The sequence below is a fragment of the Littorina saxatilis genome, linkage group LG2, assembly GCF_037325665.1.
Source record: "Littorina saxatilis isolate snail1 linkage group LG2, US_GU_Lsax_2.0, whole genome shotgun sequence".
Lineage (NCBI taxonomy): Eukaryota > Metazoa > Mollusca > Gastropoda > Littorinimorpha > Littorinidae > Littorina > Littorina saxatilis.
Genome location: NC_090246.1, coordinates 95229992 through 95246133, shown reverse-complemented (window position 1 = coordinate 95246133; position 16142 = coordinate 95229992). Strand labels below are relative to the sequence as shown.

The 16142-nt window shown below is 42.7% G+C and overlaps 1 protein-coding gene across 1 annotated transcript in view; it reads left to right on the top strand.

Annotated features, from left to right (window-relative positions):
- Positions 1–14183, top strand: part of LOC138960228 (wings apart-like protein homolog) — a 39143-nt gene extending 24960 nt beyond the window's left edge. Inside the window, exons 13-17 of the mRNA XM_070332016.1 lie at positions 1016–1150; positions 3422–3713; positions 4435–4523; positions 4647–4742; positions 10976–14183. Of these exons, the coding sequence (XP_070188117.1) occupies positions 1016–1150; positions 3422–3713; positions 4435–4523; positions 4647–4742; positions 10976–11041 (678 nt within the window). The 3' untranslated portion in view covers positions 11042–14183. The remainder of the gene's footprint in view (positions 1–1015; positions 1151–3421; positions 3714–4434; positions 4524–4646; positions 4743–10975) is intronic.
- The last annotated feature ends 1959 nt before the right edge of the window (positions 14184–16142 follow it).

Sequence of the window (16142 nt, the reverse complement as noted above, 5' to 3'; positions counted from 1 at the left end):
TGCCCTGCCTTTGATCTGGCCGCACACACAGATTTCCACTCTGTTAAACTGTCACTGTCCGGTCACTGACCCCGGTGCAGGAAGTGTTTCCTCTCTCAGATATGACAGGGGAACCACCTCTCATGGCAAAAACTGGGTCATTGACCCCTGGGAAGAAGGTCGTGTCTATAAACAAGGCCACCCAGCTATCACAATGCCTTTGATCTGGCCGCACACACAGAGCACACATATTTTCACTCAGTTAAAGTCGGTCACTGACCGGTCACTGACCCCGGTGCAGGAAGTGTTTCCTCTCTCAGATATGACAGGGGAACCACCTCTCATGGCAAAAACTGGGTCATTTTGGTGCGCCCTATTGGCCCCCTGCGTCCAATGGGTGACTGGATTACAATTTTTTTTAAAAAGAAGGGGGTGCGTCTTGAATAACGAAGCGCCTTGTCACCCGGAAAGTACGGTAATATTTAATATTTCAAGAGCAATTACTACACCAAGCTAAAGGTTGCTACACTTGAATAGATAATCTCAAGCATGCAACAGTTCACTTTTTTTGTGAGTCCTGGTACTCACTCCGAGTAGCAGTCACAGAATTCTAAATTGCTACACTTGAGCCTTCACAAGGGATGGCAGGTCTGTGCAATGGGTATGCGTAAGTGTGCTTGAGACAGTTCCCTTTGATCTTTGGTTTGCAGGTTATTTGCTTATGGCAAACTCCAGAATTAAACTTCTGAAAATTGCCAACTTTGTTATTGCCGTTTCGGCAACTTCGCGGAAGACATTAAACCCTAGCAGCGTTCATGTGCATGTGTAATGTTTTGTTTATTTATGTACTCAAGAACAAAATAACAATGAAAATGTACTCTCCAGAAACATGGACATTTAAACATGAACACAAACATGGACCGCTTTTTCGACACTTAGGTATACGTCAGCAAATAAAAGGAGGGACGACAGAAAGAGACAGAAGAAAAGTCATTGGCATGTGCAGTTTGACATGTTTGTTTTGTATTTTCCACAGAGTCTGGGTCTGCTGGTGAATCTGATGGAACACTGTCCAGAGAACAGACGCCAGCTGGTAGGGACCAAGCTGTTGGCTCAGATCAAGGAAGGCACTGACCCCACCGAGATGACCGCTGTGCAGGCACTTGTACAGGTAACGTTGCTAGTCGCTGCATTTGCTTAGTATGTAGACGGGCGCAGTGGCGTGGTGGTAAGACGTCGGCCTCCTAATCAGGAGGTCGTGAGTTCGAATGCCGCCTGGTGGGTTAAGACTCAGAGTGGAGATTTTTCCGATCTCCCAGGTCAACTTATGTGCAGACCTGCTAGTGACTTAACCCCCTTCATGTGTACACGCAAGCACAAGACCAAGTGCGCATGGAAAAGATCCTGTAATCCATGTCAGAGTTTGGTGGGTTATGGAAACACGAAAATACCCAGCATGCCTACTCAACGAAAGTGGAGTGAAGCTGACTATGCTCTCAGAGTATAGTGTGGGGAACCCCAATGGGCAAACAAACTCACACGTAACCAGAAAATTCTGGAACGCTGAAGAAGAAGCTTAGTATGTGGATGCTGTGTGTGTGGGCGTGTTGCTCATACTGATCAGTAATATGTACTTGCGTGTGTTTATTTTCTTGTAATTATTTTGATGTGTAGAACTTCTACTAGAAGTTGAATTTCAGTGTCCATGGTATGTAATTTTGTGTGTGTGTGTTGGTACAGTGCCCTCAGACTGTCTATCTAAGAACATTTTTACATTTAGTCAAGTTTTGACTAAATGTTTTAACATAGAGGGGGAATCGAGACGAGGGTCGTGGTGTATGTGTGTGTGTCTGTGTGTGTCTGTGTGTGTGTGTGTAGAGCAATTCAGAGTAAACTACTGGACCGATCTTTATGACATTTTACATGAGAGTTCCTGGGTATGATATCCCCAGACGTTTTTTTCATTTTTTCGATAAATGTCTTTGATGACGTCATATCCGGCTTTTTGTAAGTTGAGGCGGCACTGTCACACCCTCATTTTTCAATCAAATGGCAGATTAATGAATGACTTTGGTCATTAAAAATCTGAAAATTGTAATAAATTTTTTTTAATATAAAACGATCCCAATTTACGTTCATCTTATTCTACATCATTTCCTGATTCCAAAAACATTTAAATAATTATGTTATATTTGGATTAAAAACAATCTCTGAAAATTAAAAAAATATAAAAATTATGATCAAAATTAAATTTCCCAAATTGATTTAAAAACAATTTCATCTTATTCCTTGTCGGTTCCTGATTCCAAAAACATATAGATATGATATGTTTGGATTCAAAACACGCTCAGAAAGTTAAAACGAAGAGAGGCACAGAAAAGCGTGCTATGCAGCACAGCGAAACCACTTTTGTGCTAAACAGGCTTGTCAGTTTCACTCCGTTTTGTACAAGTGGCGGACTACGGTCATTGTGAAAAAATGCAGTGCGTTCAGTTTCATTCTGTGAGTTCCACAGCTTGACTAAATGTAGTAATTCGCCTTACGCGACTTGTTTTATTACCATTTGTATTCCTGTGTGTGTGTGTGTGTGAGCATTCGTGCATGTGTCTGTATGTTTGTTTTCACTGATGGAACACTGCATGGACTGTACGTTTAAAATTCGGATGAGTATGTGAAGCTTTGTGGTGCTACTCGTGGTGCAGGTCGTGTTTTAGCCTGTCTTATTCACGTTATCCATTTTGTATGAATGATTTGTAAACAAAAGAAAGAATCCATTTTTCCATTTTAGACAAATGATTTGGTGAACAAAAGAAATAAATCTTAACAGTGTAAAAACAGATCCAAAAACAAAGCGACTGCCAAAGTTCCAAAATTCAGAATCAAAAAAACAAGAAAGGTAGGTTGTTGGAATGTTTGTTATTGACAAAACACAGATATTTCGACCCAACTGTCTCTTCTTTTATTTTATTTGAGTCAATATTGTGAATATTTGTTTGTCTGGGTCGAAATATTTGTGAATGTATTGTTTTGTCAATAACAAACGTGCCAACAACCTACCTTTCTTGTTTTTTTAGTTTAAAAACAGGTTGCTCGAATGTGTCTTGATACTTCCGTTTGTTGAAGGATTCTTTATTTGGTGTTTTACGTCATTTTCAACCACGAAGGTTATATCGCGATGGGGGAAGGGGGGAGATGGGATAGAGCCACTTGTCAATTGTTTCTTGTTCACAAAAGCATTAATCAAAAATTTGCTCTAGGGGCTTGCAACATAGTACAATATATAACCTTACTGGGAGAATGCAAGTTTCCAGTACAAAGGAGTTGTTGAAGGATTGTTTAAGCAACAAGGTACAGTTTGTATGTGGCGGCAGAATGTGTAGTTACAGATATTTTCAACAATTTTCTAGTATAATTACAATCTCCAAATGTCTTCTTCTTGCAGGTTTTCCTCCAGCGTGAAACAGCAGCTCGCCAGATGGAGGAGGCACCGGAAACCCCAGTGAAGGGAGGGGAATCCCCCAACAAGAGCGGAGAGTGGCGAGAGTCTGACTCTGGCATCGAGTGGATCGCCAAGTCCGCTGAGAAGGTCAAGGCTGCGGAAAAGGAGCGGAAAGAGGAGGCGATGGAGGCAGGAGGGTCAGCTTGCAAGGAGGGGGAGAAGAAAGACGGCGAGGACGGGGACAAGTCCATCGACGGTGCCAGCATCCTGGAGGATGAGGAAACCTTTACCAAAGGTCAGTGTTGATGAAGAAATAGTTTTTAGACGGAAACAGGTATTCAAGTGGAGTAACAGGGAATATTACAGGCGTGGTACATCTCCGGGATTTTGCAGAAATCCACGAAAGTTTAAATCTTAAGCTTTGAGTTTATGTAATTGCTTCAGAAGAAGGCCAGAAGATAGTTTACAAAATTAAAAATTAAATCGGGCAAAACCTCTTTTAGCTCAGTATCGTGCCTGCACTAGTGCAGTCCTACCTTGTTTTCAGTACCATAGCATTTTGCAGTTTGCACAAAATAACTGCCTTTTAAAAATAGGTTGCATGAGTGCAGGACAGAGGTGCAGAAGGTTTTTTTTTAGAAAAAAAAACCCAACCTCACAAGCACATAAAAAAAAAACCCACCAACTACTTCGTAGATGCTATGTGAGAGGGTCATTTAGTTCAACTCATGAAATCGGAAAATTTCAGAAACCAGCAAATGTGTGGATCATTTTGTGTCCGTCCTGCCAGTTTCTTAGGATAGTGGTGTGCACTATAATGCATTCATGTCTGTGCATCTTTGCTGTATATCCTGTTTGACTTTATCAATATTCTGATATTTCTTTGTCAATATTCTGATATTTCTTTGTCAATATTCTGATATTTCTTTGTCAATATTCTGATATTTCTTTGTCAATATTCTGATATTTCTTTGTCAATATTCTGATATTTCTTTGTCAATATTCTGATATTTCAGCACTCCACAAGGCAGGAAAACACATGGAGAACAGCATTGTTGCTTCTTACGTTGGGCTTCTCTTGGGCTGTCTGATACAAGACAGTAAGGTAAGTTGGCTTGTGATCCTTTGTCGTGATTGACTGGCAGTTTTTATTTTTTCTAGAGATGAGAGTTAGCCATGATTTTTGTTCATGTACGAAGTATTTTGAAAATATGTTTTACAATTGCAGGAATATGTGGAGATTGTGAAGGAACATCTCCCTGATGGCAGCTTTGAGCCCATGATCAAGGTTTTGAAGAAGTTCCTGGGATTCATGAGTCTTACCGTGAGTGTTGTTTTGCTTTTTCGTGAACATCTTCTCTCAGTTGGTCAGTTGGTTTGTTGCATCATCAGTTTTGTTGTTTGCTGTTTAATTAATATTTACAAGAAGAAAAAAAAGGGGGTGGGGGTGGATCCTTTACATTTTCTGAGTGAGGGATACAGAGAAAAGGTCAAGTGAAAACTAGTCTCAGACCTGGGAACCCGTACGATTTCACCGTATTTTGTACGCATGATTGTCTAGAATACGATGACTACGGTCAGTGAGAAACAAATAAGAGAACAATTCCTTGAGTACTTTTCTTCCCGAAGCCGCTCCAGTATTTTGACATGATAATAGTTTTTGTCAGTAAACAGGGAAAGAAACATTGGTTTTAAATGTATTTGTAAACTTTATTCAATTACATATTCTTACGCAACTCACATAGAAAGCATTAACTTCAGTTAAAGTGCTAGGACACTGAACTACGCTTCACCCCAAAGGGGAAGCAACCCCCTAAAAAAGAACGGCCCTGACCTCTAACCCAAGCTATACAAGAGTCGAGGTCATACCGTCACGTGACCTATCACGCGTGACTCAACCGCCGCCATGTTGAAACCTCACTCCCACTTCAGCCACCAGATAGCTCGGACGCTTTTTACACTACGCTGCAGGCTTTTAGCCTACTGTCTTCTGGACAGTGTTTCACCCCGTCTACAGGTCCCTGCTTCTCATGCACAAGTTTGGGTGAGCTCGTTCTAATTTGTTTGCTTTTGCTTGCGTTTGTTTCTTTCTCCGTTGTTCGGTCTGGTTGTTGTTTATCAATATCATAACTCAGACTGGTTTTTTGTCAGCAATGGCTGACAAGGAGAAATAGAAACCACAGACTAGTCAGTAGCTGCTGAGGTTTCTCCTATTAAGTTTCGCATAAAGAGAAAGGCTAAGGCACTACCATTTCTGTTCTTGACCCAGCTTCTCTTACTACTACGTCTGTTAAATAACCTTGAATGGTTGAAAACGACGTTAAAGGCATATGTACGCGCTCCCGTGTTTACAAAGTGTAGTTTGCCCATAATCGATGTCAAACGCACCATAAGACCATGTAATGACGATATGTCGCCATGCGCGGACCATATACATGTATTACAGCTTGTTCTAGCCTCTGTAAGGTGAGGATGTCAACAAAGACGCGGAGGATTTCCCTTGCGTCAACGCTACCTCTGTTGGCAAATCTAGATAAATAGGACGATCTAGATCAAAATAGAATTCAAATATCTCAACTTTTAAGAGGCCCTAGACCACAATATCTTGCAGGGAACTTAATTTAGCATGTCTCCTGCTGTGGGTAAAGCAATTAGCGTGTATAGTCATCGAGTACATATGGATTTAAACACCATATAAAGAAGAAAGGAAAATGTCCGTTAGTTTTCGGACTCAATCATGCCGGTGCTGAAGCAGGTTAAATTTAGGTTACTTCAGCCAAGGCAAACACAGTGGGAAAGAATACTTGTGTTAAAGATGGTTTTTCTTCCCTTTTTTGAGATGTTTTCGACCCAAATGTATAACATGTTGCCATTCGTCGATTTTGTGCTCGCTCCCGGCGGGAGTGGGCGACGCGGCTTGTTGTCACGCATCGAGGTTCCGCCTTCATGCACAGTCACTTCGGCTGACGTGCACGCAGAGGAGTGTGTTTACTTCATACGAGGAGCTTTCACGCTCTACAGGTTAGTCAAGTTCACCGGTAGCCAGGTTCTCTGGTGAAAGTGTTCAAGTTGGGCCGGAACTAGTAGCCCCCCCGCCACGGCCGGGGGGTGAAAGTACGACTCCCCGGAGGCTATCGCTCTTAGCAAGCGGAACTCGGGGGGTCGACACCGGACAACAAGTTGGGCCGGAACTAGTAGCCCCCCCGCCACGGCCGGGGGGTGAAAGTACGACTCCCCGGAGGCTATCGCTCTTAGCAAGCGGAACTCGGGGGGTCGACACCGGACAACAAGTTGGGCCGGAACTAGTAGCCCCCCCGCCACGGCCGGGGGGTGAAAGTTCGACTTTCCCAGAGGCTATCGCTCTTAGCAAGCGGAACTCACGGGGGGTCGACACCGGACAACGAGACAGTTGTACTCACAGGCAGACTGGTATGTCTCCGGTGAATGTAAACAAGTCTCAACTTCCTCCCTCTGGGCAGGAAGCTGCTTTCGGGCAGGCTTTGCACGGTCCTTCCGTTTTGCAATCAGCCTCGCCTGTGGTGGATCGTTTTAGTGACGCAGCTAGTCACAGTGACTTTCACGGTCCGGCCACAGCAGATTCGGAGTTCGACGATTCTCACTCAGTTTCTGAGGAGGAAGTTGATGTCAAGTTGTCACTCAGACTTAAACCAGCTATGGTTACTGCAGCTCAGGTGTCTGCCAAGTACTTCGCTGAAGGGGTGACAGCTATGACAAGCTCTGCGGCACCACCACCCTCAGTGGTGGGTGATTTCCGCCCTGCTTTAATGGAAGTTCAGGGATATCGTTTTAGCGAGTCTCCTTCTGTTGCTTACGAATTTTCCAGGGTGCTGGCTAGAACTTCGGGTTCTGAGAATAGCTTGCCTGTGGATACTGTGCCTTTACTGGCTGCACACGGTCAGGCTCCTGATGCTGCTCAGCCATGGCTTGCCTCAGACCAGTTACGGAAGTCGAGCACTTCGTTTCATTCACGCAAGTTTGCTCTCTCCCGTCGTCATCACAGTCTTATTGAGACTTACGCTTTGCCGAGTGCACCGCTTCCGGTCACTCCGGAGTCGGCTAATCTCAGAGAGGATGTCTATCGTTTGGACAAACATTGTGCTTACTCTGAAGGCGCATTACTTGGTTTGGATGAGACGGGAAGATACTCGTTGGAACTTGCGTCTCTTTCAGAGACACTTCTTCGATCTCTTTCGCGGTCGATCGCGGTGTCGTCGGATCCTTTCGTATTTCGAAACGACTCTAGCGTGAAAGACGTCCCCATACTCCTGGCCTCTTTGGCTAAGGTTTCAGCCGAACAAATGTCAGTCGTGGCACGGTTGTACGCACTTGCGGTTTACACACGCAGGGACGCTTTCTTGTCTGGCTCTAGAATTTTAACTTGGGGAAGTTTTCTCATATGATTCTCCTTTTCCACCACTTCCTTTGTGGGCAGCGATGCGGCGTTGCTTTCGCTTGCGTCACCCGCGCAAGTAACGCTTCACTCGCTGAGCGATATCCGTAGTCCTAGGTTACACCAAGCCTAAGAACTTAGTTTATTCTTTTCTTCGTACTACGGAACCGCTTCCGGTTGCACCGGACTTGTCGATCTTACATCTTAACGTTCATAGCAAGGAGAAACTGTCTGTTTTCAAGAACAATGATCTCCTGGCTGTGGAAGATTGTGGCCGCTCTTCTTTCCATTATCCGCGTCTTGGTACAAGACTTTGATTCGTTCTTTCCCTTGTGCGGTTTCGTACTCACGGGATGCCTTTGTGTTCTGTCGGGACACATATACAAAGGGTTTAGCTTTGCTGTTCGTCTGGGAAAAGGCCTCGGCCGACAGTATTGTTCTGTCGGTGAGACTTAAATCTCTTCCTTGCTCGAGGGTCTTCTTTGCGAATCCTCTTATTTGCACACGGACTCTTCTCTAACAGAGAGAATCTCACAGCAAAAGGAAAAGCCCACGGCAGGCCTCGGCTTCTCTTATCAGAGAAAAGCGCTAAGCTGGCCGTTCTCAGCTTTGGTTTTTTATCTTCTTCTCGGCATGGCACGTTGCCAAATACCCGCCAACCACTTTATCTCCTCGAGGCGATTTAGCGGTAGGGTTCAGTGGGCAAACAATAGCATGCTTTCATGCATACTCTTGGCACTTGTCAACTGGAGTCTTAGCGTTCGGCTCCACTCTTCTCTCTGCCTCTGTGTTTTCCCACAGCGGCTGGAGGGGCGATTAGAACTTCCACTTTATTGAGGGAGGCACTGGGGCCCTTCCTGTTGGGTCACTTATATAGATCGTGCATATATTTAATTCAGATCTTCAGGGCTCTGGTTTCGTTTCTAAGCAATCAAATGAAGAGCTGGAACATGTTAGTGTCTTTTCTTGACTGGTCACAGACACAACCAATCTTTGGATTCTCACACCACTGCTCATGCAGGGCGTTCCCGTTGGTTCTCTCTCCACCAGCGAAGCAGTTCTGTCTCTTGCGGATTTCTTTCCTCTTGTCAGGGGAGAACATGTGTTGATTCAATCAGACAACACCACAGTGGTCTTTTATCTCAATAAGCAGGGGGTGGCATCTCGCCCCTTATCACTGCCACAGCGAGCATGCGAGGTTTTGATGTGGTTTTTACCACCACGAGATCTTTTTAGCGGTGAAGTACCTTTCTGAGAGGCTCTATGTATTTATTGGCAGACTCTAGTCAGTCGGCCAAGAATGTCCACTCGGATTGGACCCTATCTTACTACGCGCTTCTACTCCTGGTGAATTTGGAGAAGCCGCTGATAGAAGTTTTGCCTCTCGGTACTATCACCTTCTGCTAAATGTTCGTCTCCCTGTTCCCGGGTAATACTCTCGATTTTACTTTGAGCGGCCTGTTGGTCGCACATTATGGGCCCATTCAATCTTGGTTGCCAGTCCTTTGGGCTGGCAAGAGGGCGCCGTTTTTACACTCGGGCCACACGGGTGTCTACTGTAAGGGAATCATTGAGACGCTCAGGGGCTCCTGCCCCAGCTCTGGATTTGGTCTAGAGATTCCATAGGGGTTCAGCGTCTTCGTTTTGTGTCACTTTGACTGGCTTGGAACTAATGGCGTATATTAACGGAAAGAACTCCACTTCTCTCCGTTCAATGCGGGTGGCGAACCACCTATCCTGGCTTTCCGATTTTTCTCCCACGTCTCTGAATTAAGACTTTATGTGATTTCAGTTGCACTGACACAGCTAGGTCGCAAAATATTTTCACTTGGGTTCTTTGTAGCCAGCGTGATTAAAGGGAACCTCCCTTTGGTTGGCTGAAAGCAAATCTCCAGTCCCGACTTGGGACTTGCTCCTAGTTTTGGAGTTTTTGAGTTCGGATTGTTTAATCCTTGACAAAATTAGCCTCTTCTAGAGGCAATGATTTAGTGAAGTCAACCTTAGCTAAATGGACTGCCACATTGATTAGGCATGCCTACAGTGGTGGCAAGAAAAAAAGGGGGGGGGGTGGGGGCAGTCAGTCCTCCCTTTTCAGGCAGCACGGGCTCAAGAGGTCAGAGTGTAGGCCTCTTCTTTACCTGTTCTCAAGTCTGAGAGACTTACATAAGTCATGAATGCAGCTCATTGAACGTTCAGGGACGTAGTCATGAGTTTCTATCGGCGGGGTATTTTAAGTACCCGCTATTTTAGCACACATCTACTAGACATCTTCTGCAGAAGATGTCTTTTTATGTTTTCCTGGGGACGTATCTGGTGCTCGGCAGAACAGAAATTTCGGTTTGCCAGCTATTGTAGCTACAGGCCAGATACTTGCAAGATGTTAACTGTGAGTTCATTTGCCCACCACCTAAATTAGCAATCTGCTTTCTATGTGAGTTGCGTAAGAATATGTAATTTAATATAAAATTTCAAAAATAAATTTTGATTTAATTAATATACTTACCAACTCACATATTGAATTCCCTCCCAGCCTGCCCCGCAAATTTTTTGAAGGTGGTTTATGTTTTAATACGGGATGAGTTTCACCGGTATACATCCTGCGCAGGCGCAGTACACCGGTAGTGGAAATAACCTCTAAGGACCATGGCTTATATGGCATACGGTTTTTGTTTCAGAGTTATTTCCCCATGTTGCCATGCAAGAGTGCTTCAATGTCTTATCACAAAACGAAGTTATTGCTTAGGGTTTCCCTAAAAATGAACAGATCACTTCAGTGGGAGTGAGGTTTCAACATGGCGGCGGTTGAGTCACGCGTGATAGGTCACGTGACGGTATGACCTCGACTCTTGTATAGCTTGGGTTAGAGGTCAGGGCCGTTCTTTTTTAGGGGGTTGCTTCCCCTTTGGGGTGAAGCGTAGTTCAGTGTCCTAGCACTTTAACTGAAGTTAATGCTTTCTATGTGAGTTGGTAAGTATATTAATTAAATCAAAATTTATTTTTGAAATTTTATATTTACGGTGAAACTTGTTTGAATGTTGTATTGAGAATGACAGTGCAAGAGAGAAAGCCACTTTAACGTGATCATGACTGAGCTGATGCGTTGAGGTGTCACCCTTACTTTGAGGATTTCTTTCCCTGTGTTTCAGACTGCCATTGGGACAACAGATGCAAATTCCTTACAGCGTGTGATTGACACATTGGAGGCCTGCTGAGATCTGCGTCACTTGTGTATCGGTTAAATGATCAGCTAAATGGGTGTTCATCTTTGAGTATATATGACACTCCTTGTGTGAATGAGAGCAGTTCACTGGTGTATTTTATGCTGCCACTCACAGGATTTAGTTTCGTTGTAAATAAAACCTACAGGAGCGTTACGGTTTGAAAGAAAAATGATTTTGCTTTTCTGCTTTCTTCCTTGCACATAACCATTTCATGATGTGACTCGATTGTTTGATCTTCATGAAAAACTCTTTTAAAATTGTCTGTTTCTTTTGGGGTCCTCATTTGATTTTTTTCTTCTGTTCAGAAAAATCCATGCCATTTTATCTTATTTTCTTTCCTTTTGCCTTTCTTACTGTCACTCTGGGAGCTTGGTTTAACCTTTTCGGTCACACTGTAAATTGTCAATTCCGGTAAATACAGGTAATGCTTTGCATACAAATATTTTCTGGCAGCGTACAGGTTAATGAGTTTCAGGTGTTTTGTATTATTTCTGTGTTTCCTTAATTGCTGTGGATTTTTTTCTTATTCAATTTGGGTTTTAAGAAAATCAAAAGGGAGAGTTTGCAGAAAATCTGACGGTTTTTTTTCATTTTTTTTTTCATGACTGCTGTTATGTACATGTCTGTGCATTTATTACTTGGAAAATTTTCTGTAGTATCCATTTTATTTTTGTTGGTGTGAGTATTTATTTTCAGAGGTTCATATGTATGTGAATCTTGACTGCTTATTGATGATGGTGATGCTGTGTGTCTCTGATATTTGTGTGTGTGTTTGTCTGTCTGTAATTTGTTTGGTTAATCACTGGACTGCCTTGTAAAAAAAAAATTGTTTCTTTTTTCAGGAAAATAAAATTTTCATTTTTGTCTGGTACTGGTAGGCAATGGGATTTTTATCTTTGAAATGGATAATTAACAGTTGATTTAAAGGGTGTCTGTATTTTTCCACTGCATGTAAATTTTTTAAACTTGACATGAGCAGCTACTAATTTACCGTTATGTACATGTGTAAATGTTCGCTGGAGAAGACACCAAGCAACTGTCCTTTGTATCTTCCCTGCTTGATTTGTTGAATCACATGAATATTCATCATTTTTCACCTGATTTTTAGAAAATTGGTTCAACTGTCTTCGTAACAGCTTGTACAATACTATCTGATATGCACGTTTCTTCTTGTGTCACAGAAGCTAGTCTGTCCATTTGGTTTAAACAAGTTTATTCAGTAAATTCCATTGGTACTATTACCGCATACATGAAATAAGGAACATGGAGCACAACAAGCTAAGCTTATGAGCGTACTCTTAAAAGCAAATTAAATTTGGCGGACGATTTTAATATAACAAATTTGAAATAATGTCAAAATAATAATGGTAAATTATGGTAGACAAACATGTAACAATAAAAGGAAAACAAAACCAACAAAAAACAACAAACAAAAAACAATGCTAAACTAACAACAGTACGTCCATTTGTTGTAATTTAGAAAAAATATTGTTTACCCTGTTTTTGGTTCATGAGTTAGTAATCATGGAATTCCCTTCTTGATGAATGATAGTTGAATATTACTTTTTGCATAAAGAAAGAGGACGCGCCACCTACATCCTGTAAGGGGGAAGCACTCGGACAGTGCTTGGGATCCACGGTGGCGCATGGTTATGGGAGATAATTGTACCCACTCAGCGTTTTGTCCAATTTTTTCGGCCTATAATAGATAATGTGCAAGAATAGTACTGTCTCGGTAAGTATCATATAGACAGTAGGCTTAAAAAGAAGCCTTACTTTTTGCACTCAGTCATTTGTATCTGTATTATCTGGCTGACGGAAGAATAGCAGAGAAGAGGTTGCTGCTCTTCTATCAATTTGGTTTTTATGCCCTGTTACTTCTCTTAACTCTTAATTTGTCTTGTACAGTATGTTTTTATTTTTGGTTTGTTCCTACTTGATTTTTGTGTGTTTGTTTTTTGCTTTTAGGGAGCTCTCTCTCTCTCACTCTCCCTGTTCATTTGGAAATGGAAAAAATAAGACATCAGCAACATTTGGGCGAGTAAGAAATCAGCACTAGTTTTGGTTAACAGACAAATCAGTACGGGTTGTGCTTCAAGAATAAACCAGCACAGGTACATGTAGCAAAGCTGCTTACATAAAGTGCGTCTGGAAAAGTTAGGCATTTTATAGAAACAACCTATGTCGGGCCTGTCTGAAAACACCTCCGCGTGAGGGGTTTTGCTGCCAGCGCGGTGAAGATAAAGAGGCAACATTTTCTCTGCCCGCGCGGCAGCAAGCAGGATGTCTCTGAACTGGAAAGCCTATAAGTCACGTCAGACAAAGTATAGCTTTCATCTGTTTGTGTAACTTTAAATCAATCGTAAGATTTAGCAAGTGTAGACGCATGTTCATCTCTCAAGGTGAATGATAATTATGCTGGAGCATTTGCATACTCAAATGTTGATCAGGTGTGGTGTTAGGGTCATATGTCGAATGATTATTCAGACCTGTACCGTCTTGGGTTTTGTACAGTTTCTGACTGACCTTGTTGCTGTGCTTGTTTCAATTTTAATTTTGTTCATATTCTTAAAATGTGAATTGCTGATTGATTGTGTACAATCTGGGCGAGGAAAACATTACGATGCATGAAAAGAATGGTTGCACTTTGATGATACAAAAATGGATGCCTGACTTGTTTGTATTTTGATGTGTGCGCAGTTTGGTTTGAAAACTTTGAAAACCGCAGTTTGGTGATGTGTGTATCATGAGAAAAAAAAATTGTCTTGACAGTTGATATAATCTGTAATGCATTTGGTGTTTGAATACTTATGATTTTTCACAAACAAGTTTGTCGTGTATCTCCACTTTTTCACCAAACCTTGTGTTGAATTGAATTGAATGGTTTCATTCATGATGGTTTCAGATGATGCCTCCCCCCCCCCCCCCCCCCTCTCTCTCTCTCTCTCTCCTTCTCTATCTCTTCCTCTCCTTGTCTCTCTTCCTCTCTCTCTGAGAATTTCAGTGGCAGTGGTGTATTTGTGGAATTTTAGCCAGCAGTCCTTAGCCAATGTATGTATGTATGGCTGCACTCTTTGTTACTGTAGGCAAATGTCCGTCATATTAGAACTTGTATTTTAAAATAATAACTCTCCTTTGTGTTGTGTTTTCTTGTGTCAGAGAGAAGTGAGAGAGAGTATCTGTATTGCATGCATGCCCGCAGGCACACACACACACACACACACAAGCCAGACATACAAGCAATGCTAAGCCTGGGTTTACTTGTGGGTTATAATCGAACATTCTTCCAGCATCAATGAATTTACCTGTCTTCTTCTTCTTCTTCGTTCATGGGCTTAGACTCCCACGTTCACTCGTGTTTTAAGCACGAGTGGATTTTTACGTGTATGACCGTTTTTACCCCGCCATTCAGGCAGCATACGCCGATTTCGGGGGAAATTTACCTGTCATTTTGCAAATGGTACCTGGTTTTATTAGCATTTAGGGCGGGGATGTAGCTCAGTCAGTAGCGCGCTGGATTTGTATCCAGTTGGCCGTTGTCAGCGTGAGTTTGTCCCCACGTTCGGCGAGAGATTTATTTCTCGGAGTCAACTTTGTGTGCAGACTCTCCTCGGTGTCCGAACACCCCCGTGTGTACACGCAAGCACAAGACCAAGTGCGCACGAGAAAGATCCTGTAATCCATGTCAGAGTTCGGTGGGTTATAGAAACACGAAAATACCCAGCATGCTTCCTCCGAAAGCGGCGTATGGCTGCCTAAATGGCGAGGTAAAAACGGTCATACACGTAAAAGCCGTGGGAGTTTCACCCCATGAACGAACAAACAAACAAACAATTAGCATTTATAAGTCAAGAAAGAAAAGATCATGTAGGTTACCTAGCCCAAAGTTAGGCTAGGATAGCAACTGACCAAAAGATCAGACAAAGGCTCAACAGCCTAAGTACCAGTCTGTCAACATATCATATCATATATCATATCATATATCAAATGTTTCAAAGCATTGTTCAGTGCTATTATGTATTAAATGTGACATTTATTATTTACTCTCGGACAAGGCAAGAGGCGCACACACCAGCATAAACCCAAGCGTTATCGCCTTCACATTAGCTTACACAAGTTACATTCTGGCACAGGCACACCCATGTTCAAGTGTAGAGAACACAAACTTTCAGCCTTCAAAACGTTTAATACTGAAATGACAACCACAACAAAACACACACACAGCTACATTAGACATGACGGTGCAAAAAGTAGGCAAAACTTTATCAGTTTCCAGAGTAAAGACCATTATTTCATATAATTATGTTTACACTTTCCCCACTGCATTCGACTCGGTCGCAGAAACAACACTGTTACTGGCCACAGACCGTTTGCACGGAGGCTGAGAACTCTTGTCTTGGAAGATTCTAGCAGCACTTCCCTCCCTTGCTTTCTCGATTATCAAGTGGAGCAGCGGGTCGACCGTATCCATCGTTCATTTGAAGGTCAACTTGTCTTGTGTTGTCGCATTGAGTTTGAACCAGAAAGTGTTTGTTGGTACATGTACATGTCAGTAATTAAAAAAACAAAAACGCTCTCTCTCTCTGTGTATCTCTGCCGGCCTCGTGCGTGTCACGGGTGTGTCAGTGTGTGTGTGTGTGTGTGTGAATAAACTGAGTGTGTTACTGTACATAAATGTGTGTGTGTGTTCGACACCATTTCTATAAACAAAATTATGCGGCAGTCTGCCATTACGGAAGTTTGAAGAACGTGGAACTATAGGCAGTAATAATGAATGTCAGCTTCCTTAAATACGCACTGACACTATGATGTCCACACGCACCGTGCTCACCGGCGCAACGACACACACACACACACACACATGTTGATTCTTTGTTTTCTCTCATAAAAAAGTCACGATTCCCAGACAAGTTTGCTATTTCTCCTTCCCTCTATCTCTCTCTGTCTGTCTGTCTGTCTCTCTCTCTCTCAGTCTCGGCTCTCTCTCTTCATTTTCATAAATTGGTTGAAAACAAAAAGGATGTTGCCACGCTTTGGCAAGCCATCAATGAAGTGTTAGGTAAATCCCAAAGAAGAAATAGCAGATTAAACA